General features: G+C 40.1%; 1 protein-coding gene across 3 annotated transcripts in view; it reads left to right on the top strand.

Annotated features, from left to right (window-relative positions):
* The window catches only part of ACOXL (acyl-CoA oxidase like), a 354745-nt gene that overhangs the window by 196747 nt on the left and 132457 nt on the right, over positions 1 to 25541 (top strand). For all 3 annotated transcript variants that reach the window (XM_028117110.2, XM_028117111.2, XM_028117112.1), the window contains one exon: positions 19203 to 19292. In XM_028117110.2, the coding sequence (XP_027972911.1) occupies positions 19203 to 19292 (90 nt within the window). The remainder of the gene's footprint in view (positions 1 to 19202; positions 19293 to 25541) is intronic.

Consider the following 25541-nt stretch of genomic DNA (forward strand, 5'->3'; position numbering starts at 1 on the left):
AGTGGCAGAGCCAGGCTTTAAACGCAGAGAATCTGTCTCCAGAGGCCATGCACCAAACCACTGTGCCATATGCAAACCAAGTGTTCCCTATGCTCCAGAAAATAGCAGGGTTCATGTTGATGGGATGAGCACAGTCTGAATCCAACATGCCACTTTGCAGCTGTGTGACCTTGGCCGGGTCTCTCCTGTTCCTGAGCGTGTAGACGAGTCTTGCTGAGGTGCTCAGAAGTTAGTATTAAACTGGATCCTCCCATAATGGGGGAGGTTGACAGGCAGGACCAGACCCTTTTCCTCTCAGACCCCTCTGACGTGATTCCTGGCTCTTGCCCTTTATTGTAGGGCTGAGGGAAGTAAGGTGGGATGTAGTTACATTTCTAACCCTGAGCTTCTTTGGTAAGTCAGGGAGGAGCTGGGACAGGAGCTGGGAAAGCAAAGCCCATTCTTGGCGTGCAGCCGGGCACCGTTCCCAACGGCGAGGGCTTCATGCTCACACATGTTCTGCATTTTGGCTTTTAATCTCAGTATGTAAGTGGAGAATCCAACTGGCCTCATTTGGACATGATGAAAACCCTTCACCTGCCCATGTGGGAATGCTGGGAGCTGAATTCTGCGGGCTCTGGGTAGTCACATGACTCGGGCCTCGGCTGCTTCTCTTTGCTTCCATCTTCTTTCTTTAAAAATTGATGGAGCCAACCAAGTTCTTAGGACTGTTGCCATTTAACTGTACTTCTACGTTGTCTATTTTCTCCATATCCAAGCAGACTGAGATTGAATTTCCTACAGTTGTCTGAGAGAGGAAGAGGGAAGCAGAACCCCGGATCACAGAATCATCTTATGGGGCTGTGTCATGAAAAGGGGCAGTATGAGAGGTGGGGGGAGAGCATTCATCACCGAAGGGGTGAGACCTCCTGGTCAGGGCTCTGTGACCCTGGATCTTACCACCGGGAGCCTCAATTTTCTTATCTTTTAAAGCCTCGCCATGAGAGGCACTCAGTAAATACTAGAATGTCCTGTTCTTTTTTCCTGGATGTGATTACATTGAAAGATCCAACTCTTTCACCTCAACCCCCATGACCCATTAGACTCATGTGGGAGCTCCCTGGTTAGAGCTCCTCAGTGTACAGCCTTGAAGAGTAGAAGCAAGTCACATTCTCAGCAGATCTGACTCCAAATCATCAGGGTCTGCAAAAACAGGCTTGGGGCCTAGACAGGCTGCATGGTTCCTGCTGATCCTGCCACTGGAGTAGAACTTAACAGGAGCCCTAGCTGTTGACCCTGTACAACCACATTCTTCACAGGGACCTGTTAGAGTATCCTTTGGCCCTTGCGCATTCCCTGTACCTGGATGCCCATGGCCAGGAGCTGTGTTCTTTATGTTGTCCCCCTTGATACCAACACTGGGAGATACCACTCCTGGGCTTACAGGGCCCTGAGGGTTGGTCTCCACAGCAGGATTTTAGGCTCTCCTCCATCAGGGCCCCTCTGTAAGAGCCTGCTCATCTCAGCCCGTGGCAGCTCCATTCTGTTTCAGAATCCTGCATGGAAGAGCAGAACTGGCTGAAGCAGAATAAAGAAATTTCCGTACAAAATTGGAGCAAGCGAAAGTCTCAGAAGAGATCTACGACCCAGCCTGATGATAAGGTTATCAGCCAACACACACTGACCATTCCTTTCATGTTAGACACAGAGCTGCTGTTTGCTGTTTGGAGATGTCATCCAGCTGGGCCATGACTGAGTCATTATATTTTAAAGATTGCATAAGAGAGCACTAAAACAATTACAAGTGTTTGTAAATTTAAAAAAAAAAAAGTGGTGTGTTGTGGAGCCCCTCGGTTATTTAGTAGACTTAATCCCAAGACTAACTCCTCAGGGAGATTCAACACGACCTCATTTATCTGGCATTGACCATTTCTTGGAACAGAGCCAAGGCCTGAAATAAGCAAAACAGAGCTCTGGGAATCCCAAAGAGATGACGTGAGGTCCGCGTGCTGAAGCTCAAGCCCTTACTCATTCCTGAAGGAGCCTGGCCAGCTTCCTCTGGAGCCTGGTCATGCTTGTTGACTCTCACACATGGTTCCCGGTGTCCTGAGGTGCTGCTGCAGAATAGTAAGGATAGCGGGACTCCGCATGCAAGCAGCTAAGAGTGCTGGTGACCGAAGGAGAGGCAGAAGAACTAGAAAAACCTGACTGAAAAATCCAAGAGCGCAGTGGGCCCCGCTCCAGGCCCAAGGAAGAATCAAAACTCTGGTGGAACATGAAGTCCTCTCAGAAAAGTGGGCTCTGTGCAGGCAGGCAGGCTGGTGCAAGGAGGATAGTCATTTGAGGGTTACCCCTCTGTCCTGGATGCTGCAGATTTACTATTCCCTGGAATAAGATAGATAGTATTTCTTTAACTGCCCGGCTTTTCACAGCAATCCCCTGGATGTATATCTCTCAAAACAGATAAGTAGGTCAGCCTGACTTGGATCTAATATGGCAGAGACCATTTTACTCCCCATCCAATTTCTTAAGAAGAGACAGAGCCAAGAAAAATCCCGGCTGGTGCCTGGGTTATGTGGAGCTAGCAATTCTGGTGGAGGGTTCTAGGTATGGAGGTCATGGATCCAGCTGGCTAGTGTTGCACGTGTGGGCAGGGTAGGGGTGAGTTGAGCTTCACCCTAATGCCAGGTAACTGGGTAACATTGCTGGGTAATGCCAAGTACCTGGAAGAGGTTCAGGTATGGCCCATACTCAGAAGGGGTCCCAGGATCTGACAGACCTCCTAGGAGGGGACTAGCTGGGATCCAAGTGCTGACCCCAGTAGAAGGAAACTCTCTGTGGCTGCTATGACACCTTCTTCAGCCAGACTCTTTGCTCAGCCATGACCTGATTTTTCTAGAACATCAGTGGGTTTCTGATCAACTTCTTCCATTTCCATTTCATTGATCAGAGGACCCTTTCTCTGGACAGAGTTAGGGCCTTCAAGAAGAATCTCAGCATTTTGGAACTCTGGATTAAATCCTAGGTTTCTCCTCATTTCTGCTGTCACTTTCTGGTCATTATGCAGACAACAACCAGTTTGATTGTAGGGATTTAGAAAAACAGCATAGTAAAAATACTTTATGATGATAAATTATTTCTCAACTTTGAAAGAACCTTGCTCAAGATTAGAGAAATCAGCTCTCTTTTTTCTGTTTTTGACTCCCTGACATTCTGAGTCCCTGCTAGGTAGAATGCCAGGGCCTATATAGGTGTTAACACCTGTAATCCTCCAACAGTCCTATAAGCAAGAATTATTATCCTTACGGTTTACCCATGGATTGAAGAACTAAGGCCAGAGATGAGATGCTGTTTCTCCAGAGCTAGTAGAAGGTGGAGGCAGGTTCTGATTCAAGTCTCCCAAATCCAAGGCCCTTACCGCTAATTCAGGACCTTACTTTTCTGGGGGTGGGAGATGATAACTTTGTTTCTGGCCCCTGGGTTCCACGTTAATCAATGTTCTATGCTTACCCCCTTCATTTAACATAATCCATGATTTTAAAACAAACCTCTGTGTTTTGCTGTCAACCTGTGGTCACTGGAAAAAATCATCTCCCCGTGAGAAAATCCACATGTCATATTTGTGAGTGTCTTATGTTAGTAGGTCTTATCTTGTCAGGTAAATTAGAATGGGAGAGTAGCAGGCAGTAAAACTGACCCTCATCACTGATAAAGAAAAGAGAGATTACTAAAATGACCCAAGGACAATCCATTTTATTGGCAACATTCCTTTGAAGATCTCAGCCCAAATTTCTTAAGGTCATAAAGAAGGTGATTACAAATTTTATATGAAATGGATAACATTCAGACATATGAGAGGATAATGGATAAAGCTGGCATCGATCCTAGGCCAATGTGCCAATTTTTGAATGTACTGTATTGTTACTTTACCCTCCCTTGAGATGGTTCAGAACACTCCAGAAGGATATTTGCCCATCACATCAAGAAAATGAGGGGGAAAAATGAAGCTTCACGGTTGACTTTCTGATGTTGTGATCATTTTAATTAAAATCCTTTTGGATTCCAGTTAGAGAGACTCATTTCAGAGTTGCTCAATCGAGAAAGGAGAATACAGACTTAGAGAAAGAGAGAGAGAGAGAGCTGAGAGATGAGATGTGCTCTGGAATCTGAGGACCAGGAACTGGGAAGGGGTCTGGAGTGGGGGCAGGAACTTCTCTTGGGTCCCATAGTCTCAGCCTTTGCTGAGTGTCTGCTCATTCTCCTTGTTCCTCTGCACTAATTGTAGCTGCCCTTTGGCTATCAAGTTCATAGCATCTCCATTCCAGCTCTACTCTGAGATGGTCTCTCATAAATCTAGCGCTAAATCCCTGGCTCAGTCTGAGTTGTAGTACTTCCCAACTCAGTCATTTTTGGTTCAGGAATGGTGTTGCATATCATGAACATGCCTCCCGATGCTTCACTAGTATTGGTGGTGAGACAGACATGGAGCAGATATCTATTATAGTATATATGATAGCTTTTAAAATATTTTATAACTAATCCTTTCAGGCTGGTGCATAGATATGGAGCTCAACTTTTTATGTTGATCTTATATCCAGCAAACTTGTTGAACTGCCATAATAATTCTAATAATCTGTTTGTAGTTCTTTTGCATTTTCAGTGTAGACAGTCATATCGCTGGTGACAAGTGATGGCTTGTTTCTTCTTTTACAATTATTTATATTTATTTCATTGTCATATTATTGAAGTAGCAAGTACCTCCAGTGCTGTGGTTGAAAGAAGTGATTGATAACAAGCACCTAAATTCTATCCTTGACTTTAAAGGGCATGTGCTTACTGTTTCACCATTAAGGATGTTATTTGGTATGGGTATGTTGCAGATATTCTTTTTTCCCCAGTTTTACTGAGGAATAATTGACATACATCACTGTATACATTTAAGGCATATAGCCCGATGGTTTGATTTACATATATTGTGAAATGAGTACCACAATAGGTTCAGCTAATGTCCATCTTCTCATGTAGATACAATGAAAAGAAAAGAAAGAAGAAAATAGTAAAGGAAAGAAATTTCTCCTTGTAATGAGAATTCTTAGGATTTTATACTCTTAACTTCTTTCCTGTATATCATATAACAGTGTTACCTGTAGTTGTCATGTTTTATATCACATCCTCAGTACTAATTTATTTTATACCTGGAAGTTTGTACCTTTTGACAACTTTCCTTCAATTCTCCCTCCCTCCCTGCCTCTGCTAAGGCCAAGTCTCACCTCTTTTTCTGTGAGGTTTTTGTTTTTGTTTTTGTTTTTGTTTTAAGATTCCATGTATAATTGAGATCATACAGTATTTGTCTTTCTCTGTCTGACTTATTTCACTTAGCATAATGCCTTCAAGGTCCATTCATGTTGCTGCAAATGGTAGAACTTCCTTGTTTTTTATGGCCGAATAATATTCCTCTGTGTATGGGTATGTGTGTGCGTGTGTGTATACAACTTCTTTACCCATTCATCCATTCATTGACTGTTTTCATAGCTTGGCTATTGTAAATAATGCTGCTATGAACATGGGGGTGCAGATATCTTTTCAAGTTAGTGTTATCATTACCTTTGGATATATTCCCAGAAGTGGAATTGCTGGATCATGTGGTAGTTTTATTTTTAATTTTTTGAGCCTCCTCCATACTGTTTTCCATAGTGGCAGTACCAGTTTATAATACCACCAAGAGTGCACAGCTCTTTTCTCTCCATCCACACTGGCATTTGTTATCTCTTGTCTTTTTGGTGATGGCCATCCTAACTGGCATGAGGTGATGATATCTCATTGTGATTTTAACTCACATTTCTCTAATGACTAGTGATGTTGAGCACTTTTCATTTACTTGTTGGTCTTTTGTATATCTTCTTTGGTGAAATGCCTATTCAAGTCTTTTGCCCATTTTTAATTGGGTTATTTGTTGTTTGTTTGCTGTTGAGTTATATAAGTTCTTTTATCTTTTATATGTCAGATATTAGCCTCTTATCAGATAAATGGTTTGCAAATATTCTTTTCCCATTCCATAAGTTGTCTTTTCATTTTGTTGGTGATTTCTTTTATGGCACAGAATCTTTTTAGTTTGATGTAGTCTCCCTTTATTTTTTATTTTGTTGCTTGTGCTTTGGTGTCATATCCAAAAAATCCTTACCAAGACCCATGTCATGGAGCTTTGTTCTGTGTTTTCTTCTAGAAACATCATGGTCTGTGGTCTTACATTTAAGTCTTTAATTCACTTTGAGTGAATTTTTGTGAGTGGTGTACGAGTGGTAGGTCCAGTTTCATTCCTTACATATGAATATCCAATTATCCCAGTACCATTTATGGAAAAGACTATGTTTTCTCCATTGAGTATTCTTTGCTCTCTTGTCAGTTATTAGTTGACTGTATATATTTGAGTTTATGTCTGTTCTATTGGTCTATTTATATGTTTTTATACCAGTACCATACTGTTTTGATGACTATAACTTTATAGTACAGCTTGAAATCAGGATGTGTGATACCTCTTGCTTTGTTCTTCTTCCTCATGGTTTCTTTGGTTATTTGGGGTCTTTTGTTGTTCTATATAAAAGGAGTTCTTGGGGCACCTGGGTGGCTCAGTCGTTAAGCGTCTGCCTTCGGCTCAGGTCATGATCCTAGGGTCCTGGGATCGAGTCCCACATCGGGCTCCCTGATCCGTGGGAAGCCTGCTTCTCCCTCTCCCACTCCCCCTGCTTCTGTTCCCTCTCTCGCTGTGTCTCTCTCTGTCAAATAAATAAATAAAATCTTAAAAAAAATAAAATAAAATAAAAGGAGTTCTTTTCCTACTTTTGTAAAAAATACCATTGGAAGCTTGGTAGAGATTGTGTTGAATCTATAGATGGATTTTGGTAGTATTGACATTTTTTAACAATATTAATTCTTCCAATCCATGAACATGGGATACCATTTTATTTATTTGTGTTTTCTTTCTTTCTTTTTTTTACTTGAATTATAGACTTTTATTAAAAATCAGAGGTCCACCAATAAGGAAGTTTGTGGTTCAAACATATTAGAAATTAACTACCAGGAAACTTTTCAGGTTTCAGGGCAGAATAAGACTATTTCCACAGAACCCAAGTCACAACTCAGAGAGTTCAAGAAAGGCTTATTTTTTACTCCTATTTGTGTCTTCTTTGATTTCTTTCATCAGTATCTTACAGTTTCAGTATGGAGAACCTTTACTGCCTTAGTTAAATTTATTCCTAAGTATTATATTATTTCTGGTGCTGTTGTAAATGTGATTGATTTTATTTATTTTTATTTAAATTCAATTAGCCAACATATAGTACATCATTAGTTTTTGATGTAGTATTCAGTGATTCATTAGTTGCATATAACATCCAGTGCTCATCACATCACATACCCTCCTTAATGCCCATCACCCAGTTACCCCATCCCCTCACCCTCCTCCCTTTCCAAAACTCTCAGTTTGTTTCCCAGAGTCAAGAGTCTCTCATGGTGAGACTATGGACTCTGAGAAACAAACTGAGGGTTCTAGAGGGGAGGGGGTGGGGGGATGGGTTAGCCTGGTGATGGGTATTAAAGAGGGCACATATTGAATGGAGCACTCGGTGTTATACGCAAACAATGAATCATAGAACACTACATGAAAAACTAATGATGTAATGTATGGTGATTAACATAACATAATAAAATGAAATTTAAAAAAAGTCTCTCATTGTTTGTCTCCCTCTCTGATTTCTTCCCCGTTTCCCCCCCTTCCCCTATGATCCTCTGCATTATTTCCTATGTTCCACATATGAGTGAGACCATATGATAATTATCTTTCTCTTATTGACTTATTTCATTTAGCATAATACCCTCCAATTCCATCCATGTCAATGTGAGTGGAAATATTCATCCTTTCTGATGGCCGAGTAATATTCCATTGTATATATGAACCACATCTTCTTTATCCATTCATCTATTGAAGGACATCTTGGCTCCTGCCACAGTTTGACTATTATGGATATTGCTGCTATGAACATTGGGGTGCAGCTGCCCCTTCTTTTCACTACATCTGTATCTTTAGGGTAAATACCCAGTAGTGCAATTGCTGGGTCTTATTTTACTTCTTTGTTTAGAAATTTGGTTGTTGGTATATAGAAACGTTACTGATTTTTGTATGTTAATTTTGTATCCTACAACTTTACTGAATTCATTGATTAGATCTAACAGTTGTTTTTTTTTTTTGGTTGAATATTTAGGATTTTCTATATATAAATGTTGTTGTCTGCAAATAGAGATAATTTTACTTCTCCCGTTCCAATTCTGATACTTTTTATTTCTTTTTCTTGCCTGATTGCTCTATCTAGGACTTCTAGTACTATGTTGAATAGGAGTGATGAGGGTGGGCACACTGTCTTGTTCCTAGTCTTAGAGAAAAAGCTTTTATCCTTTTATCATACACTGAGTATGATGTTAGTTATTGGCTTGTCATATATGGCCTTTATTATGTTAAGATATGTTCCTTTTATGGTTAATTTGTTGAGTTTTATCGTGAATGAATGTTGAATTTTGTCAAATGATTTTTCTGCATCTAATGAAATGATCATATGATTCTTTTATTCTATTAATGTGATATATTATACTGATTGATTTGCATATGTTGAACCATCCTTGCATCCCAGGAATAAATCCCACTTGATCATGGTGAATGATCCTTTTAATGTGCTGCTGAATTCAGTTTGCTAGTATTTTATTGAGAAATTTTGGATTCATATTCATTAGGCTGTTGGCCTGCAGTTTTCTTTTCTAGTAATGTCCTTTTTCTGGTTTTGGTATCAATAATACTAGCTTCATAAAATGAATTTAGGAGTGTTCCCTTCTCTTTGATATGTTTGGAAGAATTTAAGAAGGGTTGTTGTTAATTCTCCAAATGTTTGGTAAAATTCACCAGTGAAACCATCTGTTCCTGGGTTTTTTTTCATTGGGAGATTTTTGATTACTGACTCAATCTCCTTACTAGTAATTGATCTATTCAGATTTTCTATTTCTTCCTGATTCAGTCTTAGTAACTTGTATGTTTCTAAGAATTTTTCCATTTCTTTTCTATGTCCAGTTTGTTGGCATAGAGTTGTTTATAGTTGCAGATATTCTTTGTCATGTCAAAGAAGGTTTCTTTTACTCTTAGTTCCTAAAGAGACTTTTGTGTGTGTATGTTTATTTTTTTATTGGTTTTAACATTATGAATAGATTTGACTTTTAGGGAATTATGTGTATTTATTTTATTGAGATAATTGTACCCTTTCCTCCTTTTAACCTGTTAATGTAGTGGATTTACATTAATAGATTTTCTAATGTTTAACAAATCTTGAGTTTGGGGATATAAACTTAGTCATGGTGTGTGTGTGTGTGTGTGTGTGTGTGTGTGTGTGTGTGTGTGTGTGTGTTTAATACACTGTCGGTTCTGTCTGCTAAGATTCATTTAGGACTTTTCCATCTATAATAACAAGTGAGGTTGGCCTGTATTTTTCCTTTCTAGCACTGCCCCTGTCCAATTTGGATATCAAAGTTATACTAGTTTCATTACATGGTTTTGGGAGGGGGTGCTCCATGTTTTCTATTTTCTCAAAGAGTTTGTGTAAAATTAAATTATCTGTTCCTTGAATATTTGGTACAAATACCTGTAAAGCTGTATAGGGTCCATGGTTTATTTCTGGGAACATTTTAAATGATTGATTCTCTTTCTTTAGTGGTTACAGTTACTCGGGTTTTCTCTTCCTCTTGAGTCTGTTTTCATCATTTATATTTTTCCAGCAATTTTTCCATTTATTCTTAGTTTTAAAATTTATTGGCATAAGTTCATAATTTTTATCTTTTCAATCCCTGCTGTATCTATAGTTATGCTTCCTTTGCCATTCCTAATATTCTTTCTTTTTTCCATCTCCTTATCTTGTCCTCTATTTTTGTATTTTTTTCAAATAATAAATTTTGGTTCTGTTGATCCTGTCCAGATTGTATCTGGATTTTCTATTTAATTGATTTTTATCTTTATTATTCATTTTATTCTACTTTTCTTGGGTTTATTTTCCTGCTGTTCTTCTAATACCTTAGCTTGGATATTATCTCATTAATTTTTACAGTTTCTCCTTTTCTATTATAAATATTTAAGTTGTAACATTTCTTTTTAAATACTGCTTTAGGGGCATCTGGGTGGCTCAGTCACTAAGCATCTGCCTTCGGCTCAGGTCATGATCCCAGGGACCTGGTATCGAGCCCCGCGTCATTGGGCTCCCTGCTGAGCAGGGAGCCTGCTTCTCCCTCTCCCACTCCCCCTACTTGTATTCCCTCTCTTGCTGTGTCTCTGTCTGTCAAATAAATAAATAAAAATCTTTAAAAAAAAAGTAAATGTTAAAAAAATAAATACTGTTTTGGCTGTATCAACCATAATTTGATAAATAAGATTTTCTATTTATCAATTCAAAGTATATTTTAATTTCCGTCGTGAATTATTTGACCCATGAATTGAATTATGTTTTTAGATTTCCTAATGTCAAGTGTTTATAAAAAACAACAACAACAACAATCTAACCTTTGATGAATTCTTTCTATATGTCAAGCCCGAGACTTCACATTTAAATTGATTAACTTATATAATCCTCACAACAACCCCACAAAGTAGGACTATTATAACCTCAATATTATGTATGTGAAGAATGAGGGACTAAGAATTTAAGCAATTTGCCCCAAATTACACAGCTCCTGAATTGGCAGAGCCAAGATTTAAACCCAGCTGGTTTGGCTACATGGTATAACCACTGTGCATTAATACTGCCTTCTTTTTAGTAACTGTTCTCATTGTTTTGTTGTTATAATAATAATTATTATTATATTGATTTTTCCACTTAATTCCATTGTAGTCAGAGAAAATGGCCAGTGGGATACAGATTCTTTGAAATTGGTTACGGCCTACTTCCCTTGAAGCACACATGGAAACACAGACAGTTTCCATGTGTGCTTCAAGGGAATGTGCGTTCAGTAACTCAGGGTTTTAAATGTAACCAATAGAGCAAGCTTTATTAATGGCATTATTCAAATATTCCCTCTTCTTACTGAGGTTTTGGTGTGTCTGATCTCTCAATTACTGAGTGGGCTAAAATCTCCCTTTGTTGATGGTAGGTTCAATCCCACGACCCTGAGATCATGACCTGAGCTGAAATCAAGAGTCAGTTGCTTAACCGACTGAGCCACTCAGGTGTCCCCACTCTAGCAGTTTTAATATGCACATTTAACCATACGAAGTCTAAAGTTAATTATCATCTTTCCTTTCTTCAAACAACACAGGGTTTAGATTGCATTCCCTGACCACCAGCTCCCACCCTCTGTGCTATTGTGTCCATTACTTCAGTACTGTCTTCTTTAACTCTACCAATTAGCCATTGTATTTATTATTATATGGAACCAGGGTTTCTTTAGAACTACTTCCAAACTTTCTTTAGAAAGTTCTAAAGTTCTAAAGTTCTACTTCTACTCTTTCTTTAGAACTCCTTCTACCAGTATCTTTGCTTACAATTCCTTCGGGCATCTCTTTAGCCGTTGTTTATTCCTGGAGTACCTTTGTCAGAATGCCACTTACTGTGGGTCTATGGTGGGAAACCTAAGTTTTATTTGTCTGAATATGTCTTTATTTTATTCTCAGTCTTAAAAGATGAAGTACCGTTAAGTATAGAATTCATGATTGACAGCTATTTTTCTCAGTACTTTGAAGTTATTATTATTCTGGATTCCGTTGTTGCTGAGGAATCAACTGTCTGTCTAATTGTAATTTTTCATGGTAATCTATTGGGGGGGGAGTCTCTGCTTCTTTTAAGATATTTTATTTTTTGGTAATCTATGGTTTTACTATAATGTGCCTAAGTATTAATTTGTTTTTATGTTTTTCCTATTTGGGGTTATTTGAGTTTGCCCAATATGTGGGTTTGTATCACTTGATCATTTTGGAAAATTTTAGGCCGTTGTTATTTTGTATACTGTTTCTCCATGTTCTTGATTTTATCTACTTGTAGGTATTTTAGGGTAATATGAGTATGTGCTACCTTTGCAGGTCTGATTCTGTTGTTGTCTATCTCTTCTGATTGCTCTTTATTTTTCCTTGTGATTTGTGGGTTTTTTTAAATTGAGCCCATGAAGGGCGCCTGGGTGGCTCAATCGTTAAGCGTCTGCCTTCGGCTCAGGTCATGATCCCGGGATTCTGGGATCGAGCCCCGCATCGGGCTCCCTGCTCCGCGGGAAGCCTGCTTCTCCCTCTCCCACTCCCCCTGCTTGTGTTCCCTCTCTCGCTATGTCTCTCTCTGTCAAATAAATAAATAAAATATTTAAAAAAATAAATCGAGCCCATGATATTTGGAACTTTTATCTTGGTAGTTCTTCCACGCCAGCAAGGATCTGCATTTACCTCTGCCAGCTGCCTGAAGATCCCAGCTTTAAACAATCCACTTTATACTGGCTCCTCTGTTTGGGGCTCTGAGAGCCTCATAGGAAATATGGATTCTGGCCCCAGAGCCACCTAAATGCAGGCATAGTTGAAAACTCTAAGGAAAGGTGTTTCCCCCCTCCACCCACAGCCAGAGCTGAGACTAGCCAACTTCCTCGTTATGTTCTTGGGTGAGGGGTGGTGTTTTCTTACTTGACCCCTGGTAGGCGTTGTTTTCTAGGATACCATGTTTGTTAGGCATCTTTATATAACCTCTTCTCTGGCTTCAACACCAGCTACCCTTTTGGAGTCCATGCTCTCTCATTGTGTTCAGCCCGTGGGTACTTCTCTTTATTAGCTTAACTACGTATTCAAAATGATTTTTAAAAAAATATTTTATGAACATATTTTTTTGATTTCTACTGGAGAGGTTTTTTTTTTAGAAGAAGATTTTATTTATTTATTTATTTGAGAGAGAGAGAGAGAGAAAGAGAGAGCAGGGGAAGGGGCAGAGGGAGAGGGACAAGCAGACTCTGTGCTAAGCACGGAGCCCCACATGGGGCTCAATCTCAAGACCCTGAGATCATGACCTGAGCCAAAACTAAGAGTCAGACTTTTAACCGATTTAGCCACCCAGGTTCCCCTTACTGGAGAGTTTTTAAAAAGAATCTCTAGTCTGCCATATTGCCAGAGACAAATCTGGCTTCCCCTGGCTCCATGCTACCTAAACAGTTTTAGTCCAGTTGCTGTTGATTCCCTGTGGCTCAGTCCAAAGGACTCCTCAGTCCTCACCTGCCTGAGCACTCAGCAGCATTTTTCACAGCAGATCTCTTCCTCCTGGACACACTCTCTCTCAGCTTTCAGGACACCATACTCTCCTGCTTCTTTGTCTTCTTAGTCTCCTCTGCCTGTATGCCTCTATGTGCCTCTGAATGTTGGCATTTTCCAGAATGTGAGCCTAAGTCTTCTCTTCTCTGTGTATTCACACTCTTGATGATTCTGTCTTTTCCTGAGGTTTTAAATACCACCTGTATGGTGAGGGCTTTCTAATTTACATCTTCATCCCAGACATCTTTTCACATGTCCAGAATCTCATGTCTAACTTTCATTTTGACCAGTATTCTTGGATAGCTCACAGACTCTCTCACACCTGACATTGACAGATATGAATGTTTGATCTTTCCCTCAAACATCCTCCTGCTCCAGGATTCTCCAACTCAGTAGCCACCACACCACACATACCGTTCATGTGGCCCAGGCTTCCTCCTTCTCATGCACATACTCAACCCTCTGAACCCTTCTCCCTCTACCTCCATGCTGCCATGCCTCCACCACCAAGTTGTCCAAATTCTCTCTTGCCTGCTCTGGGCTGTGCTCACTCAACACTATAGTCATCTTTTAAAATCACATCTTACTCCAAAGCTCAAAATTATTTTATGAGTTTGCACCTAAACTAACCTAAAATGAATCCCCAAATGGCTCCTGAGTCACTGGAACCCTGTCTACCTCTTCCACCTTATCTTTGGGCCACTCTCCCCCAACTTACCACTTCCATCCAGCAGAGCCTTCTTCCCACTCCACGAACATTCTGTGCTCCTTCATGGCCTCAGGGTGTTTGCACATGCTGTTCTCTCACCAGGAGCAAGCTTTCTCCCATTGCTGGCTTGGCTGACTTCTCTTCTTTAAGGTTCCAAGTTAAACAAGCCCTCTGTAAACATTCGTTGGCATCTAGGTTAGAAGAGGTCTTTCTTTTATTTTTTTCCCATGGAACCCAGATCTTCTCCTTTCTGGCACTTACCACAGATTTTTTAATTACCTATTTTATTTGTTTACCTGACCAACACCTATCTCTCTCCTGAGGACAGGACTGTGTCTATGGTTGCTGTGCATAGCATAGCGCCTGTGGCATGAGACTCTCATTATACATTTGGTGACAGGACCCACAAATGAATTTCCTCCCACCCACTCTCCCCAGTTCATAAGCCCTGACAATGCAGGGTCACCTCAAAACAAACAGGGCAAGGCAGGACAACTTGTCATCACTTCCATAGGAACATCCATCATCTGCTGGGCCTTGAACTCTGGCTGTCAGAAGATTCCACTCAGACCATGGCTGTCTCAGGAAAGGGTGCAGTGAATCTCACACATGTCAGGCTCTGCCCCATTTGGGGTGGTGGAGATACATAGGTATAAATTAACACGATTCTAAGACACAGTCCCTCCTGTTTGGTGGGTCAGTGTCTGTATTTCCCATTGACCCTCCCCTGACAAATTTAAGATAAGATTGATTTTGTCTGTTTCTTCTTCTTCAAATTAACAAAATTTACCCTCAATTTGCTTAAAAGGAGGGAAGAAAGCCTGTTTCTAATTTGTTCTGATCCATTTATTAAATGTAATCATATAGTAAAAAAAAATTCAGAGATGTTAAAAACAGCAGGAAAATATTAAACTTTCAGTGTACAAAGCTTGAATCATAAAATATGTTTCATGGGGCTCTTACTGAAATGGGACACAACCTTAATGACATTCACAATTACTTGCTAAGAGACTCGATGTAACCCAGAAGGCAGAGATAGAGTAACACATCTACCCAGTGTGCTCTTTCTTCACGGAGACCAGACTCTGGGCTGCATCACCCCCTGAGGATTTGGTTGGCTTTGGGAGCGTGGAGTTTAGAGTTCCCTCTGTCTATTCTACATTTCTTTTTTTAATTTAGAGTGAAATAAGCTAATGGAAAATATTATTCACTTTTGGGGGGATGAAACCTGCTTCTTCCCTCACGTCCCTCTTTTTTCTCATCTGCTCCCCTACCCCAACCAAAAATGTATAAGCAAATGTCCATCCTTAGGAGTCCAATGTGGAAAAAAGAAAACTTATGGGACTACCATTTCATTTCCCAAGGTGCTGTTGAGCACTTTGTAATAATGGCTTAGAGAAGGATTTCCCTAGACCCCAGAGGAGTTACTCATGTTAGAGAAGCAGTTCACATTGATTTATCTCCGTGTATGTGTGCACCCGCACACCCGTGCCCTGTATTAGTCTGCTCAGACTGCCATAACAAAGTACCTCCGACTGAGGGCCTTAAAAACCAGAAATTTATTTTCTCACAGTTCTGGAGGCCAAAAGTCCAACATCAGGGTGTTGGCAGGGTCGGTTTCTTCTGAGGCTTCTCTGTTTGGTTTGTGGATGATCGTCTTCTCCTCCCTGTGTCTTTACGTGGTCTTCCTTCTTTGTGTGTCTGCGCACCAGTGTCCTCTGCTTAGAAAGATACCTGGAAATGCTATAAAAAAATAAACTGAGGTAAAGAGATGGAGAGAGAGGGTGGCAGGTGGGGCAGCTATTTTAGACATAAGGACCAAGGATGGCCTCCCTGCAGTGGGAACTTCGGACCAGAGACAGAAATGAGGGGGGGCATTGCTCCAGACAGGGGGAAGAGCATTGCAAAACCCCAGGCGAGTGGGCAAGGAGCAGAGTAAGGAAACCTCAGTGACCCTCAACTTTCTCATCCCCAAACAGGGGTGCTGAGATGTTGTGAAGGGTGGAAATGAAATATCGGATGTAACACATAACATAGAATTGGTCCTCAGTAATGACCATGACTGTCTCTTTTCTTGGCACATCCTGTAGTGCTGGTTTATAAAGCCTTGGGAAGGTAACAAATGCTGGGTTGTGACCTGATATGGAAAGTGTCTCGGGCTGCAGAGCTCAGGACTGCCCCTCAGCTTGCCACCCACGGGTGCTGTGGGTGCCTATGAGGTTAACGTATTTCCTCTTTCCCCAAATCCAGCACTCTTACTTTCCTGTCTTGCTCACCTGGTTCTGGCTTTCCTCACACCTGACTCACTCCTCAGTCTTCTCTAACAGCAACATGTTCAGACATGTCCCTCCTCCCTCCAGAACACTCCATGGCTCCCTTTCCCCAGATCTGCCCTTCTGGTTTCCCAGTCCCTCCCCACTTTCCTCCTCCAAACACTTACCTCTGTCCTCCCAATCTCAGCTCCTATTCCAAGCCTTTTTCTTGGCATCTTTCTTTCCCAGGCACCCTTTTATCTCCCACATCATGAGATTACAGATGACTTTATTTTTTTTCTGTTGGTTTTTCTCGGTGTTCTCATTTTTTAAAAATAATGCTTTGCTTATGTATTGCTTTTAGTAATTAATTAAAAAATCCAAGTTCATTTTTAATTAGAAAATCTCTCTCTCTCTCTCTCTCTCTCTCTCACACACACACACACACACACACACACACACACACACACACACACAGTGTTTATAATCATTCGTCCACCAAAGAATTCAGGGATCTGAATTTATAATTTAAGTCCCTCAAGAAGATGGCTGCAGGTCTGCATTCAGTAACTCTCTATGTTGTGTGTCTTTCTCTAAACTTGTGAGCACATTCACACAGAACACAGATACCTAGGACTTGTTGAACCTTGTTAGTTTCTCAACGGGTCACCCCAGATATTTCAAAGATTTAGATTTTTATGAAGATGGGCCTCTCTGGCCTATTCTAAGGAAATTAGATCATAACTATGCCCTTGGTAGTTTCAGGAGATTGGAAGCAACGGGCTGGCCACAGCCGTGCCTTGCACGTGGTTGGCTTTGGGTTTTCTCTTGGCTGTTTCGTTTTCAGCTGTCTGCAAGCTCTGCAAGGGCTGTGAGCCTTGTACCTCAGCTGGGTCTGGGCCCTGAAGAGTCTGGAATCATCGGGAAAGCAATTATGTGGTTTTACTCGATTTTCAAACATGAAGGAGGGTTCAAAGTTGAGTTTCGCCGTCTAGAAGAGAAATAAATTACATTGCATTGGAAGAGCTAACATAAGATAGAGAATCTTTATGTTCACAGAACTTTCTTGCCCATTTTTTGAGAGACTGTTGTTATTCATTTGCTGATTTTGCAGTGTTTTGAGTAGATTATCTCCCAGGTCATTTTAAAGCCCTGGCGGCCTGGTTTCCCCCCGGGGCAGAGTGTGAACAAATTCAGAAGCCTCAGAGAACAACAAAGAACCTGACACTCCTACCCCAACTGGGGGAGACCAGAGCAAAATGCTGAAAGAAAAAGTATTTTGTTTCTTCAAAATCCTTATTTTGAGCAGCTATGCCCCTTGAGTATGAATGCTTCTTCCCAACACTGAGGTGGTATCTGGAGTGTTAATCTTTTCCACACCAGAACTTGATGATTCAGGAACATTCCAACATAGCTCTCAAGCCTCCCTTTCCTCATCTGTAAGATGGGGTGATGCCTACCTCACATGGCAGTTGTAAGAATGAAGAGGATTACGTGGATTAACAAGTGAGGTTTGGGTAAAGCACCCAGTCCAGAGTCTGGCTTGTGGGTACTCGATCAGTGGTAGCACAATGATGATGAAAATGAGTCAGCTATGGCCTTGCGGTGGGGAAACGCTCTAGGGCCTGGTCACATTCAGTCAGAACCTAATTTCACGTGGTCTGCCTGTGGGGCGGGTTTAACCCTGTGGTTATGGGGCAGGGTTGGGGGAGGTTGGAAATGTTACTGATTTATTTTTCCATACATACAACCTATTTACATTTACAAAAGTAATGAAGCATTCCTGAAGATGAGAACACTGGGCAGTTTGGCTGCCCAGACTGCCGCCATGCTGATCTGGGTGGCGGGGAGGGAAGGTAGGGGCATCAGAGGAAGGCTCTTGGGCCAGGAAGCACTGATGCTCAGGTCCCCGGAAGTGCTGGCTTCTCTGACTCAAGTGGCCATTTTCAGAAATAAAGGCAGTCCCCTAAGGCATTAAGGTACCTTGAAATTGGAGTGTCTGGCTGCGCATGGGAGCACCCTTCTGTGAGGCTCTGTGTGGCTTGAAAATCTGAGCGGGGTGGGGGGCGGGGGGGCGGTTAAATCTTGTCATTCCCTCTTCAGAGCTGTGGTGCTAACTGCAAATACTCCTGGGGGAATGAGCATGACAGTCACCTCTGATATAACTTACTTAGGCAGGAGTGATTTGTGGAAGCAGATTCTGAGAGTGGGAAAGATTCTGGGAATTTAATGGGGAGAGCAACGAACTGGAAGAAATACAGCGCTGGGGCCTTCAGAAGGGGAAGGGCCCGAGGCCAAACAAAAGCAAACTTTGCTGCTCCACATTTTGCCTGGGGCTGATCGACTTTCTCTTGAGCAGCTGCTTCTCCCAGTTTGTGTGCAGAAATACTGTCAACACTTTGAAAATGAGCAGCAGGCTACTGCCATTTAAATAAGGATTTCAGGAAGTGAAAAAAAAAGAAACAAAAAAACTAGCTGGAAACTGGAGTGTGGATTTATGATACAAAGTATATAATGATATTAACATGCAGAGTGGCAATTTAGGATTTTATGTTGTGTCCCAAGAACCAGGTATATTTGCTAATTTTGAAAGAGCTGGGGTGGGGGAGGCATCATTCTCCTGCATATTTTAGGGCATAATCACTAATTTCTTGACATTTGTTAGAATTCATAAGATTTGGGAGAAAAAAAATCAGCACAATTTGTTGAAATATTTTGGGAAAAGTGTGACATGACTGTTTTAAATGTTTTTACTAATAATGAAGGCAAAACCACAATAATATTTATGGATCAAAAGCAAGTGTGATGGTTCAAAATTCTTAGAATGGTTATTCTGGGCAGGAAAACTATAGTTATTTTATTCTTTTCCATTTTCTGTAGTTTTGTTTAATTTCAAAGAAAATATCAGTCCTCTATAATGGTAGAATTGCAAATTTGAAATATTTTTTTTTTCTTTTTTCTGCAATAGGGTTACATGATGGAAAACCGAATCTCAGGCCTAAAATGCGACACAGATGTGTTTGTGACTTTTGAAGGTGACAATGTTGTTATGCTGCAGGTAAAATTCAGGAAATGTTTATTCTTCTTAAATGGCATACTTTTCAAGATCAAGAGTTATCCAGAAATCTGAAGTGTTTCATATATTTTATCTTCATCTGATGTCTTCATTTCATTGACAGGTGTTTTCCTGTTAAGCACTTGATTTTTGCAGTAGTGGAACAGGGGATTAAATTCTTTCTCTCCTAGCCGATCTTTGACATTGACCTATATCTTTTTTGGTTGAAGAAAACGTCTTCTTATATCTATTTAATCAGATTCTTCTATTGGGAAGGCCATTCCAAAAGAATACTTGAGGACCCAGAAGATGAACAGGCAAAAGACATGAAAAGGCAGGTTATAATAGGAGGGCAATTGATCAACCTCCCTGGTGATCAGAGACATGCACGTGAGGGCATACTACACTACTGTTTTCTCCATCAAATTGGCTCAAGTTTAAGAGCATATTGAAGTCCCAGTGTTGGTGAGAACAAAAGAGGCAGTCTTCCATGTTGCTATTAGGCTGTGTGATTCCACTTCTGGGACTATCTAAGGTAATAATCCTAAATATGGAAAAACTTTAGGGCACAAACGTTTTCATTAGTACATTATTTATGATAGCAATAATGTTGGAATCTAAATTTTCAACAATAGGAAAATGATTATGTAAATCATGTTCTGGCCACTCAGTGGGGAATTGTATAGCTTTTTAAATTGTACTTACAAAGAGTTCATTACAGAAATTAAAAACTTATGATATGGTAAGTAAAAATGAAATAAAATTGTATATACAATGGGGTCACAATTTGGTGTTTTTACAGAAGAAAAACAGGGACTTGTGGTTCTGCTAAGATGGAACGACCCTATTCCTCCCAGGTCCTCCCTCTTAATAACTGAACACTCTGGACGTAACACAACAAACGAGCATAGGAAGACTCTGAAAGGGAGAAAAAGAAGTCAGGCTGTCTAGGGACCTTGGAACTGGAGGAAGGAAAAGGCAGTAAGCTGTCTGGGTTTCCTTATTGCCTTCCATAAATCCTGGAAAAGGGCATATATGTATGCCCTGATTCTCTAATAGGTACAGACAAACTCCAAGAAAAGCCTGTTCTCCCTAGCCAAAACACAGGGAAAATGGTGGCCTAATAACATAAAAACCTTTCTAGCAATACTCTCTCTCTCCATCAATCAAACAAAATGGAAAAACTGAACACACGCACACACACACACACACACACACACACACACACACACACACACACCAGTTTCAGCAGGACCTGGCAGGAACTGATCTTTCACCTGACTTCTGATCCATGGAAGTAGTCAGAAGCAGGTAGCAGGTGGTAACATTCCCATTACTCAACCTGGTGCTATTGGTGGGGCCAAGCGGGGAACTGATATTCTATCCCCTGCCTAGTGGCAGCAAGTGGAGCTTAGATTTTTACATCAGGGTAATGTCAGCAGGGCCCATTGGTAAGCTAAGCCTATACCTGTCCTCAGCAGCAACAAGACCCTTTGAAGTGATATAAGGTACAACAAATCACCAGTATGCTTAAATCTTTTCACCCCAGTGTCAGCAGGATCCAGTGAAGAGTTGAACCCCTACCTCCACAATTGGAATGGGGGTCATCAACTAGACTAATCCAGGAGGTATGATAAAAAAACAAGAAGACTCAAATAACCAATATTAGGAATGAAAATGGGTATATCACTAGTTATCTTGTAGGAACGATGAAGGAACACTGGAAAATAACTTTACATTAATAAATTTGATGACTTAGTCAAATTGACCAATTCCTCAAAACCACAAATACTCAAATCTAACCAACTTGAATAGTCAACCTGAATAGTCCTATCATCTCACAGAAATTGAATTTTTAATAATAATAAAATGCTTCCCCCAAAGAAATCTCCAGGCAAAGGTTTCATTGGAGAATTCTGTCAGACACTTAAGGAAGAACTTTATGCAATCTCTTCCAGAAAATAGGAGAGAAGGGAACACTTCCCAACTCATTTTTTTATTTTAATTTTAATTTTTTTTAGAGAGAGAGAGTGCATGAGTGGGTGGAGGGACAGAGGGAGAGAGAGAATCTTAAGCAGGCTCCATGCCCAGCATGGAGCCCGATGTGGGACTTGATCTCATGATCCTGAGATCATGACTTGAGCTGAAATCAAGAGTTGAATGTTTAACCAACTGAGCCACCCAGATGCCCCTAATTCATTTTATATAGTTTGTATTGCTCTGATACCAAAAGTAGACACTACAAAAAAGGGAAAACTACATATCAATAACTCTCGTAAATTTAGACATAAGAATCTTCAACAACATACTAACAAATGGAATCTGACAGTGTATAAAATGAATTATACACCATAGCCAAATGGTATTTATTCCTGATATGCAAAACTGCTTCAGCATTCAAAAATCAGTTGATATAGTCCATCATATCATCAGACTACAGGAGAAAAAAAATCATATAATCATATTGGTTTACACAGTTAAAGCTTTTGACAAAATGTTGATGTAAAATCTTCAACTTGGTAAAAAGTACCTACAAAAAATATAACTAACATCATGCTTACTGGTAAAATGCGGAATGCTTTCCTCCTAAAAGCAGGATCAAGTCAAGGATGTCCACTGGCACTACTGTTATTCAACATAGAGCTGGAAGTTATATCAGTGCAATAAGGCAAGAAAAAGAAATAAAAGACATAGATATTATAAGGGAAGAAATAAAAATTTTCTTTGTTTGCACATTATGTGGTTATCTACATAGAAAAATCCATGGAGTCTACCCCAAAACTCCTAGAACTGAGTTCAATAAGACTGCAGGATATAAGATCAACACACAAAAATTGATCTCATTTCTGTATACTAATAACAAATGTGAAAACCGAAATTAAATACACAATATCAATTACAATTGTTCCAAAGAAAATGACATACTTAAGTGTAAATCCAATAGACATGCATAGGATCTATTTGCTGAAAATTACAAAATGCTTGAAAGAAATCAAAAAAATCCTAGATAAATGGAGAGACATACTATATTCATCAATTGGATGACTCTGTGTAGGAAAATGTCAATTCTGCCCAAACTGTTCTATAGATTTAATAAAATTTCCATCAAAATCACAACAAAGTTTTCTGTAGACACAGACAAGCTTCTTCTAAGACATCATCAAAATGGTGAAATAGGAGTTTTCTGCCATCTTATGCCCAAAGAATGCCAATTCTGATAATCACCCAAGGATGACAGTGCCTTTATGTAGGTCCAGGAGTCCCGTGAAGTTCCAGCACACTGTTGGAGCAAAAAATAATGAGATTGGATGCATTGAAGAGGGTAAAAGGAACAGTTTCACTTTACGCATGTCAGCCCTCCCTCAAGACAGCACAGCTCAGTGACAAGAGAGATCTTTTGGCATGTGATTTCTCCCACAGGAGAAAGTGAGAGCATGTGAGTGAGCACCCAGCTTCCCCAGCTGTGTGGGACACTGCCCAAGAGGCCCATTTCTTTCTCCTCTCACTCAGATTTCTGAGGTGTGTTGCATGACATGAAGTGTACAGAGCAGCTGGGAGAATAGCAGCCAGGGCTCTCAGAAGACAGTGATTGGACATGGATCCTGCTACCTGCTTTGCAGACTCCTTCAGGAAACCCACTTATGAGCGCCTGGGGACACCTCACCTACACATCCTCCATGTTGGTCCACAGGCACCCACAATACTCTCTATGCCTCAGTCACACACGTCACTACTCCATGAGCGGTTATCAGTATACACTCCCAAGGGCAGCGAGAGCTAGCCTTCGCAGACAGCTCATGAGCACATAAAGAAAGCCAACCCGCCTCTGTGGGATTGGAAGAAAGCGTACAAACTTGAGCATTCAGTACCACCCTAGGGGAAGTAAACAAGAAGCTGCAAGCACTGATCCTGGTTTTGCAGGATCAAAAGAAGTTATACAATCTTAAGAACTATTCCCTAAGAGGGAATAAGAATTGTGGAACATGTGTATCCACTGAAGGTCTGAGAAAGCCTCAGAATTCATACAGGGCTGATGGAAGGCATTTCTCTCCCGAAGCCAGTCAGTAAAGACTAGAGGAGGTGACTGCTTCTTCAAATGTGAAGACAGCAATGCCAGACTTCACAGAACATGAGAAATGAAGGGGACATGACACCACCAAAGGGAAATAATGATTTTCTAGTAACTGATCCCAAAGAAATGGAGATCTGCAATTTTCCCAATAAACAATTCAAAATAGTTGTTTTAAGGAAGCTCAGGGAGCTACAAGAAACACAGAAAGATAATCCAATAAAAGCAGGAAAGCAATACATGAAAAGAATGAGAACTTTCACAAAGAAATAGAAATCATTAAAAAGAATCAAATAAGGGTGCCTGGGTGACTCAGTCAGTTGGGCGTTTGCCTTTGGCTCCAGTCATGATCCCAGGGTCCTGGGATCAAGCCCCACATCGGACTCCCTGCTCAGTGGGGAGCCTGCTTCTCCCTCTCCCCACTGTTCGTGCTCTCTCTCTTGCTATTTCTCTCTCTCTCAAATAAATAAAATCTTAAAAAAAAGAATCAAATAGGAATTATGAAGTTGAGGAGTACATTGAGTGAAATGAAAGATGCAATAGAGAACATCAATAGCAGACCTGATCGAGCAGAAAATGAATTTGTGAAGGTCATTTGGAATTATCCAGTCAGAGGACAACAAAGAAAAAAAAAAGAAGGAAAAAGAGTGAAGAAAGCCTTCATGAACTATGGAACACCATTAAGAAAAGCAATCTATGCATATTGGAATCTCAGAAGGAGAAGAGAGGGAGAAAGGGTTGGAAAGTTTATTAAAGAAATAATGGTTGAGAATGTCCTGACTCTGGGGAGAGATTTGGATATCCAAATTCATGAAGCTCGTAAGTCCTCCAAGGCTTTCTTTTCAACTCAAAAAGATCTTCTTCAATGTACATTATAACAAAACAGTCTAAAATAAAAGACAAAGAATTTTAAAAACAGCAAGAGAAAAAAATTCCTCAAGTACAGGAGAACCTCCATAAGGCTATCAGTGGATTTCTCAGCAGAAACTGTACAGGCCAGGAGAGAATGAGATGATACATTCAAATGCTGAAGGAATTTCTAAAAACTGCTAAACAAAAATATTTAACCTGGAAAAGTTGTTCTCCAAAAATGGAGAGTTATAGACTTTCTCAAGCAACAAAAGCTGAGGGAGTTCATCACCACTAGACCTGCTTTGCAAGAAGTGATGAAAGGAGTTCTTCAAGCTGAAATGAAAGGACACCAATTAGTAACATGAAAACATAAAACACAATAGTAAAAGTCAGCGTATAGCCAGATTCAGAATATTCTAATACTGGAATATGGTGATATGTTTAACATTCAACCCTAGTATAAAGGTTAAAGGACAAATTTTTAAAAATTACTATAACTATAATAATTTGTTAAGGGATATACGATGTAAAAAGGTGTAAATTATGACATCAAAAACAAAATAGGGAGGAGTAAAAAGGTAGGATTTTTCTATGTGATGGAAGTTGTTATAAGCTCAAAATAGACTTATGTCTATACAATATTCTATGTAAGCCTCAGGATAATTACAAAGCAAAAAACGATAGTAGACACAAAAGGTAAGGAGAAGAGAATCAAAGTGTATCTCTATAGAAAATCATCAAATCACAAAGGAAGATGGCAAGAGAGGAAAAAAAGGAACAAGGGAACCACAAAACAGCCAGAAAACAGTACAATGGTGTGAATAAGTCCTTACATGTAAGTAAATAATTATTTAAATGTAAATGGATTAAATTCTCCAGTCAAAAGGTAAAAAGTGGCTGAATGAAATAAATAAAAAACAATACCCAACTATATGCTGTATGTAAGAGACTGACTTCAACTTTAAGGACACATACAGGCTCACAATGAAGGGATGGAAAAGATACTCCGTGCAAATGGAAACCACAAGGGAGCAGGGGTAGCTACACTTCCATCAGACAAAATAGAATTTAAGTCAGAAAATCTAACAAGAGACAAAGAAGGTCATTATATAATGATAAATGGGTCAATTCATTAAAAGGTTATAACAATTGTAAATATAATGTACCCAACATTGGAGTACCTAAGTATATTAAGCAAATACTAATAGATCTGAAGGGAGAAATAGTGCAATAACTGTAGGCGACTTTAATATCTCACTTTCAATAACGGATAGATCATCCAGACAGAAAAGCAATAGGGAAACTTTAGACTTGACCTATACTTTGGACCA

This window comes from Eumetopias jubatus, unplaced genomic scaffold (assembly GCF_037043125.1).
Source record: "Eumetopias jubatus isolate StellerSeaLion01/CBP00866 unplaced genomic scaffold, mEumJub1_p1.0 scaffold_9, whole genome shotgun sequence".
Classification (NCBI taxonomy): domain Eukaryota; kingdom Metazoa; phylum Chordata; class Mammalia; order Carnivora; family Otariidae; genus Eumetopias; species Eumetopias jubatus.